The sequence below is a fragment of the Salmo trutta genome, chromosome 40, assembly GCF_901001165.1.
Source record: "Salmo trutta chromosome 40, fSalTru1.1, whole genome shotgun sequence".
NCBI classification, from domain to species: Eukaryota; Metazoa; Chordata; class Actinopteri; order Salmoniformes; family Salmonidae; genus Salmo; species Salmo trutta.
This window is the reverse complement of record NC_042996.1, coordinates 8,334,674-8,345,063: the sequence shown is the minus strand read 5'-3', so window position 1 is coordinate 8,345,063 and position 10,390 is coordinate 8,334,674. Positions and strand designations below refer to the sequence as shown.

The 10,390-nt window shown below is 42.1% G+C and overlaps 1 protein-coding gene across 3 annotated transcripts in view; it reads right to left on the bottom strand.

Moving 5' to 3' along the window:
• Nucleotides 1-257: 257 nt before the first annotated feature.
• The window catches only part of LOC115180049 (anoctamin-4), a 44,851-nt gene continuing 34,718 nt past the window's right edge, over nucleotides 258-10,390 (bottom strand). For 2 of the 3 annotated variants that reach the window (XM_029741944.1, XM_029741945.1), the window contains 10 exons: nucleotides 8,279-8,315; nucleotides 8,030-8,141; nucleotides 7,866-7,923; nucleotides 7,225-7,322; nucleotides 6,982-7,124; nucleotides 2,499-2,651; nucleotides 2,035-2,182; nucleotides 1,780-1,899; nucleotides 1,573-1,681; nucleotides 1,280-1,471 (listed from right to left, as the gene is read on the bottom strand). In XM_029741944.1, coding sequence (XP_029597804.1) covers nucleotides 1,280-1,471; nucleotides 1,573-1,681; nucleotides 1,780-1,899; nucleotides 2,035-2,182; nucleotides 2,499-2,651; nucleotides 6,982-7,124; nucleotides 7,225-7,322; nucleotides 7,866-7,923; nucleotides 8,030-8,141; nucleotides 8,279-8,315 — 1,170 coding nt within the window. Of the gene's footprint in view, nucleotides 912-1,267; nucleotides 1,472-1,572; nucleotides 1,682-1,779; nucleotides 1,900-2,034; nucleotides 2,183-2,498; nucleotides 2,652-6,981; nucleotides 7,125-7,224; nucleotides 7,323-7,865; nucleotides 7,924-8,029; nucleotides 8,142-8,278; nucleotides 8,316-10,390 lie in introns of those variants that run through there. The other variant, XM_029741943.1, reaches the window with a different exon arrangement.

Genomic DNA, 10,390 nt, shown 5'->3' with positions numbered 1-10,390 from the left:
GGAATCAGGTGTTACCACACTAGACACTAGAGGCAGACAGTAGCTGCAGTTACAGTTACTTGGTGGGCAGCCTCTAAACGAGCTGGAGGAGACATCCGTGTTAGTGATGCATACTGTGTTCTGACAACCTGACCTACCCGCTAAGGACGTGCTAACCTCCATGGAGATTCTCATAGTGGCACATTCTGTCAGATGGAAACATGTTGAGACGGTTTTAAAATGACATCAAAGTGCACATGGGACAATTACAAAACCGGTTTGTAATAAATATGCATTTTTATTAGTCTTGTTATTAGTATCCATTGTAAAGGAAGGCATTGGATGTTTGAGCAGTCTGCGTCCACTAACACAGATCTGATGGAACATCGCTTCAAAATAACATCTTATTGCAGCACACAATGTAAGCAGAGAACATGGCCGAAGGTTCACAACCTTGTCAAAGCAATTGATCATGATTTCTCATGAGTTTTGTCCTCAAAATAAAAAGGCTAGGATTGTAAACAGGGTTTGTCATTCAACCGCACGGATGACAGAATCTTTTTTTAAGTTGTAACAATAGAACTGCAAAAGTTAGTTTTTTGTGTTTCTTTGAAATCTACATTCAGGTTTTGAAGAAATGTATAGTTGTGAGTCCAAAGTGGAAGGAGCAATCTGGAAAAAAGTAGTAAACCCATTTTCAAATGTTCCAATGTATGTCCTCTTTTTTCCCCTCACCCACTGGCCTCTCGGATTCAGAATGACGTACAGTACGTTTGAACACCATGGCGAGGAGCATGCTGACGGTCCTCTTGGGGGCGCTCACTTGGTCCAGTGGGAGACGCAGACAGGCAGGACAGTCCCTGGCGTGCATGCAGCCAGTTCTCTGTCATTCCCACACAACACCACCGAGCAAAAATGGACACCAGTATGACCTGTGGAGTCATAGAGAGTGTCAGTAGATAATCACAACAGTAGTGGAACCTCTAGACAACAGGAACAAAAGGGACATTACTTATTTCACTTCCTTGCACAACCTGGTCCCTTGTCGTCCCATGCTTCAATTGGCAAATCTTACTTCGATAGCTGATGTGTGTTGAGCGTTCAGGCATAAAATGGCAGCTGTGCTTCACCTAGATGAGTGGTGCTACACATTGGTCATGCAGGTGAGTTATCCTTCCTATATATAAATGTAATTCCTATGCGCCACACTCTGCAGCCTGCAAACTGTTATAGAGTGCCTGTCAGTATTCCGTGCTGGTCCCTTCAGTGCAGTGTAGTTATTTATCACCTGCTTGTGCATTCAGGGCAATGCGTTATGATGGGCCCTGTAATTCTTCTTCTTCTCGTTCTTCTCCTTCTGCAGTCTCTCTAGCTCGGCCTCGTACATCATCTCCTGGATCAGGTACTTCTCCCGCCGCATGCGGTCACGCAGGTCCTTGGGCAGGTCTGGGATCAGGTAGGCGATCAGGTTCTTGATGGTGAAAACCATGTGCTACAAAAGAACACAACGCCAATAGTACAGTAATTACAGAATCATCTCGGCTGAATATTGTGTTACGGTTTTGTTGAATGGAATGAATTGTACAAACTAACCTCGAAGACTATGATGAAGGCCAGCCGTGCGGCCAGGACATGCCAGAACTGCAGCGTGTAGGAGTATGGTTCACCGGGCGAGTCCGGGGGCTCTCTGTAGTCACGGTACCTGGGGGGTCAAACACAGGGTCGAAAGGTCAAAGGTTATGACTTTTGTGTTCAAACAAGCACAACCATACAAAGACTCTCTTTGGTCACCAAACCTACCTGCAGTACTTCACTGCTTCTCCAAACATATCCGATCCATCTGTCCTGGGCACCGAAGTGTTCTCAAAATCAGACACTCTGAACATCGATAGACTGGCGTTTACATATCCCATCATGCACCTGGACAGGAAACAATAAAATGTCAGTGCTTTGACATTGTGATGCAGGACAATGCCGCTGCCCTCTATTACTAGCCATAATAATGTCAAAGGCAGACACTTTGTCTGTGTGGTCACCGTGGTCAGGCTCGCTCACCTCTCCCCGGCCCGGCCCTGTCCGGCACACGGGCCGTACTTGTATGCGTAGACAAGGCGTGGGATGAAATCGGAGGTGACGGCGATGACAAAGGCGTTGGTGATGACGGACAAGATACCGATGCCCTCCAGGATGCCGTACCAGATCCCTGGAGAGAAAATAAAATGATGTTCTGGCTCCGATGCAAATGATTTATTACAGTTCACCAGCAAGCAGCCTGTCAGGACGTCTTCAAAGAATACTTATAAAGGGATATGAAAATGATTCCAAAAGTATAAAGCATAACAGACTGGTCGGCTAAAATCGTCTGTCTGTGCTGAAACTAATGAAATAGGGTTCCATTGAGTGAAAATAGCTGAGGCACGGTTGTTGGCGTAAAACAATTTGGTCTATATGGCATGTTTTGCGTTCCTTTGAAAATGGCCCTACAGTAGGGGATTGTCAGAGCGGAAGATGAGCCTAACCTATGTCTTTGGCTTGAGAGGGAAGGGGTCTCCGCCACTGGGTGACAAACTTGTAGGCGTCCAGGCGGATCTCAATGATGTTGTTGAGGAGGGCCAGGAGCGGGGCCAGGGGGAAAGCTGCCACAAATATGGTGGTGAAGCCAAACTGTAAGACTGGAACACACAGACACCGAGAGTAAAGCGTCACCAATAGCCCTATTCAAAACCCCATTACATATTGTACAGATGGTCACCCCAAAGCCATATTCACTCAGAAAGGCCAATATGATTTGAGGTTATACCATTCGATGTCCCAATTGTTACTGTATGTCAGTGTGTGTGGGCATTGCACAGGACAAAGTTAGCCATTAGATGTTGTGCTTCGTGAAGAGCCTCGCCAAGGAAGTCACAGACGTTAGTACGAGCGTAATTACGTAATTACAAATCAGCATTCAAAAGGCCTACAGAGACGCCACATAATGGATCTATGCAGCATTATGGGTTAAAATAGCATTATGGGTTAAAATAAACAGTGACACATGCATGTGGATATAGCTGCATGCTGTGTGCAACCGCGGAATCCTAGCCTAAGCGTTGCACTGATCTGTTATTGTCCTAAATGTCACGGTCATCTGGCATCGTCATACATAAATCTGTCTACACGAAACACATGTAGGAGAAATGCTTCACGTAGCCATTGTGTGATTAATACATGACACGTGCCTGCTTTATGTATACCTCACATAATCATACTTAAAGGAACACTCCACCCCAAAAACGATCTTTTGGTATTTGTTTAATTAGTCCATTGTTGACATAGTTCCAAAATGTTTTGCTTGTCAGCACTCAAGTTTTCAAGATACGTAACTTTCAAAACACAGAAAGCATCCCCGTATGATGCAAAACGCAGCATCATATAATGCAAAATGCATCATACAGTGATGATTTCTGTATTTTGAAAGTTACGTATCTTGAAAACTTGAGTGCTGACAAGCAAAACATTTTGGGATTATGTCAACAATGGACAAATTAAACAAATACCAAAAGATAGTTTTGGGGCAGAATTTTCCTTCAATATTCACGTGGAAAATCTATGTAGACATTAATGAGTCACATTGCTGGTAAATAAATGTAAACATCATATATACAGTACATGGCATGTATATAATGGTTTACATGAGCAAACACAGTACGAATGCTAGTTTATGGTTAACCTTCGACCTCCAGCTCCCCAGGCGGGCAAAGAGGATAAATCAGTCATGTAGATCAACTTATTCTGGAATGTAACAACAGCAGGTTAGAGTCCTTACTGTTCAAACATGTTCCGGTTTTTATTCAACAGTTCTTAAATATTAGACTGTATTAGAGGATTATAAAATAGTGAAATGTTTACATTTCAATAATGATCTCTCCTAGTTAATGAAGTTGGCAGAGGCTGCATGCCATTTTCAAGGATGTCGTTCCTGTAAAGGTGAAGAGCTTACAGATTGATATTGACATTTCACATGGAGAATTGCATAGCATTATACTTCAGTTAACTATGCGATAACTTCAATAATGACATACACGGGTCATAACCACTCATTCTTACACCAGTGTTTACTTTGTAAATTACATTCTCGAGTCATTTGTAATACTGGTAAAAATTGTTCGAAATTCTGTATTCTTATGACAGGTGTTTTTTAGCCTTATGTGAGCCTTGTGACGTTTAATATATGAACTGGCCACTTATTCAAGTAGGCTGTATTTCAGTCTGGAATCTCTCAGACAGAAAGGTCCTTTCCACCACCCAGAAACTAGCTAGGTTAATCAACATCCTCTGAGGTAATCTATAGTCATCAATAGACTGTAGTCAGGTGTGTTATTGTCTTGGCAGCCTGGAGAAAAAGTTGCCACTAACACCAGCACTTTGCCCACTGCAGAACCACCCCGCAGCCCTCTCATAGAACACTGTTTTGCCCAGTGGAAATCTTTTTTCTATAGAAGTAATTAGGTCCTAAGCTAATATTCATGGCCTTTCTCCTCTCCATGCGAAGTTTGCCTGGCAAAGTAAAATATGATGGCAAGGAGCGCAATAAACATATTTGGCACATGCATTCATGACCTAACTAGTAAACAACATTTTGTTCTACAGTACCTTTCATGTTCACTGCAAGCAATCAGCCAATCAGGGAAAAATGACAACGGAGACAGCGGAGTTGGTGTCCCACATCTGACCAATAGGTTCTCTCAACTTATTAACAATTTACATTACACTACTCTTATTACTGGTGAATTATTATTGTAAGCAGCGCACAAATCATTGTAATTAGTCATTGCTACACTGTACTTACTGTTAGCGTAACTAACGGTTACGTCTAGGGGTGCTGCTAGGGTGAGTTGTGCTGCTCTACGTTGGAGTGTAACAATGAGTAACTAAAATACTTGTAACACTGTAACACTGTACTCACAGGAATAATAACACTGTACTCGCAGGAATAATAACACTGTACTCGCAGGAATAATAACACTGTACTCGCAGGAATAATAACACTGTACTCGCAGGAATAATAAAACTGTACTCACAGGAATAATGACACTGTACTCACAGGAATAATGACACTGTACTCACAGGAATAATGACACTGTACTCACAGGAATAATAACACTGTACTCACAGGAATAATGACACTGTACTCGCAGGAATAATAACACTGTACTCGCAGGAATAATAACACTGTACTCACAGGAATAATAACACTGTACTCGCAGGAATAATAAAACTGTACTCACAGGAATAATGACACTGTACTCACAGGAATAATGACACTGTACTCACAGGAATAATGACACTGTACTCACAGGAATAATAACACTGTACTCACAGGAATAATGACACTGTACTCGCAGGAATAATAACACTGTACTCGCAGGAATAATAACACTGTACTCACAGGAATAATAACACTGTACTCACAGGAATAATAACACTGTACTCGCAGGAATAATAACACTGTACTCGCAGGAATAATGACACTGTACTCGCAGGAATAATAACACTGTACTCGCAGGAATAATAACACTGTACTCGCAGGAATAATAACACTGTACTCACAGGAATAATAACACTGTACTCACAGGAATAATAACACTGTACTCACAGGAATAATAACACTGTACTCACAGGAATAATAACACTGTACTAACAGGAATAATAACACTGTACTCACAGGAATAATTACACTGTACTCGCAGGAATAAGAACACTCGCAGGAATAATTACACTGTACTCACAGGAATAATAACACTGTACTCACAGGAATAATAACACTGTACTCACAGGAATAATAACACTGTACTCACAGGAATAATAACACTGTACTCACAGGAATAATAACACTGTACTCACAGGAATAATAACACTGTACTCGCAGGAATAATAACACTGTACTCACAGGAATAATAACACAGTAATAAGAACCCCATGTAAAGTGTTACCCAAATTGTTTAAGGAAATGGTTCACCCAATTTACACATTGTATTCCTTACGCTGTAAGAAGTCTAGAGACAAGGTTAGACATCCATCCATCCTTTGGTTTTATATACCTGGCCAGTGGCCACAATTTCCAAATGCTAACATTGTAGTATTTTTGTCCAAAAACCAATGTAACTCAATATCCCCAATATTAGCATGTTTAGCATTTCATGTCCAAATCATTCCAAAGTGTCTACAATTGAGCCATTTTTAGTCAAAGTGTGTGAACATAAACAGAACGGTATAAGCACCACTGATGGGAATGGGACAAACAGAAAGAGGATCTATCGATGACAACATCAACACATTTTTACACCTGTATTACACAAAGGAGTTAGCTATGTTTTCTGCATTTATGTATTAACTGTATACAAGATGATGACAGCAATGATTCTCAGTGCTCTCAATGCAGAGCAGTGGCTTACTTGGTTGCTCACTCAGGTCTCACACAGGTCTATATGGGTCGAGCCACACTGATTTCTTCTGATTGGTCAATTGATTGATAGTGAGATAGAAATGATTTGCGGTTTAAAGTAACTGTCCAGTGTTCCAGATTTCTATGGAATATAACCTATAATTAATTACAATACGAGATAAATATTTTTCCTTCCAAAAAATGGTAATTAAGTATGTTAAAAAGCAGCTTTTCTGTATTGGAACGGTGTAGCCCAACAACAGAAAGGTGTGGGTGTATACTGGTAATTAAAAAATGTTTTATATGAGTAGACCACTGGTTCGCCAGCTCCTCCTTCTCAGGAGGATGACATCATCCTCTATGTGGAAATAGCAAGCATTTTTTTTAAACGGCCTATTTGAGTTGTTTTTTTTTAAGTGTTTTTTTTCTCCAATGTATGCTTTGGCCACAAATACGAGTATAGGATGAGTCAACAACATTATTTGGGTATGAGTTAAGAGAATATTAAGTTTTAAAAGTGAGATTTTCATTGGACAGTTGCTTTAAACGTGGGCTCAGGGTCAAAGGGCACATACTCATCTCCAGGTATTCGTCAAACAGTCCGTAGGCATTCATGGGCTGCAGGTTGTAGTCCCTCTCCCACTGCGGGAAGCTGGCCTTGGCGTTGGGGCCGTGCTCCTGCCTCAGCCTTCGCCGCGTCCACCAGTTCTGGATCAGCCTGACAAACAACCAATTGTAAAGAGTCATGGGGGGTGACTGGTGGAGATGACACGCTAGGCGCTAGTTGCGTCTAATTGGCTAAGCCAGGCCATACTTACGGGTAGCCCAGCTCCATGAAGTTGTTCCAGGTCTGCTTGAGCACCATGATGATACCCATCTGCATGCAGAGATCTATCAAACAACCACTAGGATGGCACTACACAGAAAGGGGAAACAGTGCCGACACTTTATTCAATCAACAACTCTTCAACTAACTATCCTGTAACCCTACACCCTAACCCTAATTTTCTGGTTCATAACACAGAGGTTAGAGTGAGAATACAGTGTTCCAAGCTACTTTCCACTTAATCTGGGACACCCAGAACTAAAATGTTGGGTATTTGCAGCATAAACTAAATTCAGTTCTGGGCGGAGACGTGTTAGAAAATATACTCAAGAGACTAGTGAAGTCTCCACCCCTCTAAACTGAAACTCTCAGACAGTTTCTGGCAAGTCTACGGGACAAAATGTCCCCTCCACTTCCTAAATTCTAAAGATGCGAGCACCTGTGAAATTGTGATGTGATCAGTGATGAAAAATCTACCTACTGGAACAAAGTTCCTAATTTGTTGTGGCATCCCACAGTCTGTCGACAGATGCTACTACCATTTATGTTACGTGCATCTGTCCACGAGAGTACTTTCCACTAGAAATGTTCCACGTTGAACACATTTGAAAAGCCTCATGAAAGTTCACTCACCTCTTCCAATTTCCAGCGGTTAATGAGGCGGATATAGGCTCCTGGCCGACCAGTGAACCTGACAAAGGTGGTCACATCATTTTACTAACTAATCTCTATGAAATATAGTGTGAAATACAGCCGGGTATTACGATTTACACCATGAAGTAGAGATGTTTCCTCACCTGCCCAGGAAAAAAGCTATGTAGAAGGTAGAGCTGTTGAGATTGACAAACTGAAACAGGAACATCTTCAGGGTGAAGCTGTTCTCCCACTCTGACTCAGTCCTTGGCTGCTCTGTGGATACAGAGCCAGAGAGAGACAGGGAGACAGAAAGAGAGAGGGTGTGTATAAAATGACAGCCCCTGCATTATATTGACTGTAATTACCTCTGAGGATGGCATGTTACAGATGGAGGAACAGTTGTAGCTTACCTAAATTGGTGAGCAGAAGGGCAACTTTTTCATATAACTGAAAAAAAACAAGGTTACCAGTTAATAAGGTTTGTTTTCCATGATCCTCTTGATTCTCATGCTGTTGTACCTAAAACGCGATACGTCAAGGCATTGAAGGGCGTTAGGATCCATTTTTATCAACATTTTGAGCGCAACTGTATTTAACTATATCAAAAAGCGCCACACGACATGAGGGTCTCACCACTGATAGACATTAATATACACTGAGTGTACAAAACTTTAAGAACACCTTCCTAATATTGACTTGCACCCCCCTATGCCCTCAGAACAGCCTCAATTCATCGGGTCATGGACAAGGCGTCGAAAGCATTCCACAGAGATGCTGGCCCATGTTGACTCCAATGATTCCCCAATGAATTGCTGGTAGTGGATCTCTACTCTAAATAGCTTGTTCCATCTCATCCCACAGATGCTCAATTGGATTGAGATCTGATGACTGGGCAGGCCACTGCAGTGAAGCTGAATTCATTCATGTTCGTGGAACCATTTCTGGACAATCCTAGCCTTGTGTCATAGGGCATTATCTTGCTGTAAAAAAATCTATTCGCAGGCGGATACACAGCCGCCATGAAGGGATGCACCTGATTGGCAATGATGTTCAGATATCCTGTGGCATTCAAATGCTGCTCCACTTTTATCAAGGGGCCTAATGTGTGCCATGAAAACACACCCCACACCCTCGCACCACCACCACCATCCTGCAATGTTGTTACACATCAGTGTGAAACAGCAGGAACCAGGATTCATCAGACCAGGCAATGTTTTTTACATTCTCCAGTGTCTTCGTTGCTTAGCCCACTGCAACCGCAGTTTCTTGTTTTTGATGAAAGAAGTGGAACTCTGTAAGGTTGTCGGCTGCAATACCCTATTTGTGTCAAGGTACGACGAGTTGTGCATTATTTTATGGGTTTTTGGGCACAAATGTTGTACTAGTCTGTCAGTTGACTAACTGGAGCTCGTCTGTTGCTCTGCACAATTCGTGTCAGCCTCCTTTGTCCCCTTTCATCAATGACCCGTTTTTAACCACTGGCCTGCTGGTAGCTGGATGTCCTTTGGTAGGTGTTAGGTGTTCCTAATGTTGTGTACACTCAGTGTGTGTGTATATTTATACAGTTAAAGTCGGAAGTTTACATACACTTAGGTTGGATTCATTAAAACTCGTTTTTCACCCACTCCACACATTTCTTGTTAACAAACTATAGTTTTGGCAAATCAGTTAGGACATCTACTGTGTGCATGACAAGTAATTTTTCCAACAATTGTTTACAGACAGATTATTTAACTTATAATTCACTGTATCACAATTCTAGTGGGTCAGAAGTTACACACACTAAGTTGACTGTGCCTTTAAACAGCTTGGAAAATTCCAGAAAATTATTTCATGGCTTTAGAAGCTTCTGATAATTTACATCATTTGAGTCAATTGGAGGTGTACCTGGGGATGTATTTCAAGGCCTACCTTCACACTCAGTGCCTCTTTGCTTGACATCATGGGAAAATCAAAAGAAATCAGCCAAGACCTCAGGAAAAAAATTGTAGACCTCCACAAGTCTGGTTCATCCTTGGGAGCAATTTCCAAATGCCTGAAGGTACCACGTTCATCTGTACAAACAATAGTACGCAAGTATAAACACCATGGGACCACGCAGTCGTCATACCGCTTAGGAAGGAGACGCATTCTGTCTCCTAGAGAGGAACGTACTTTGGTGCGAAAAGTGCAAATCAATCCCAGAATAACAGCAAAGGACCTTGTGAAGATGCTGGAGGAAACAGGTACAAAAGTATCTCTATCCACAGTAAAGTGAGTCCTATATCAACATAACCTGAAAGGCCACTCAGCAAGGAAGAAGCCACGGCTCCAAAACCGCCATAAACAGCCAGACTACGGTTTGAAACTGCACATGGGGACAAAGATCGTACTTTTGGAGAAATGTCCTCTGGTCTGATGAAACAAAAATGGAACTGTTTGGCCATAATGACCATTGTTATGTTTTGAGGAAAAGGGGGAGGCTTGCAAGCCGAAGAACACCATCCCAACCGTGAAGCACGAGGATGGCAGCATCATGTTGT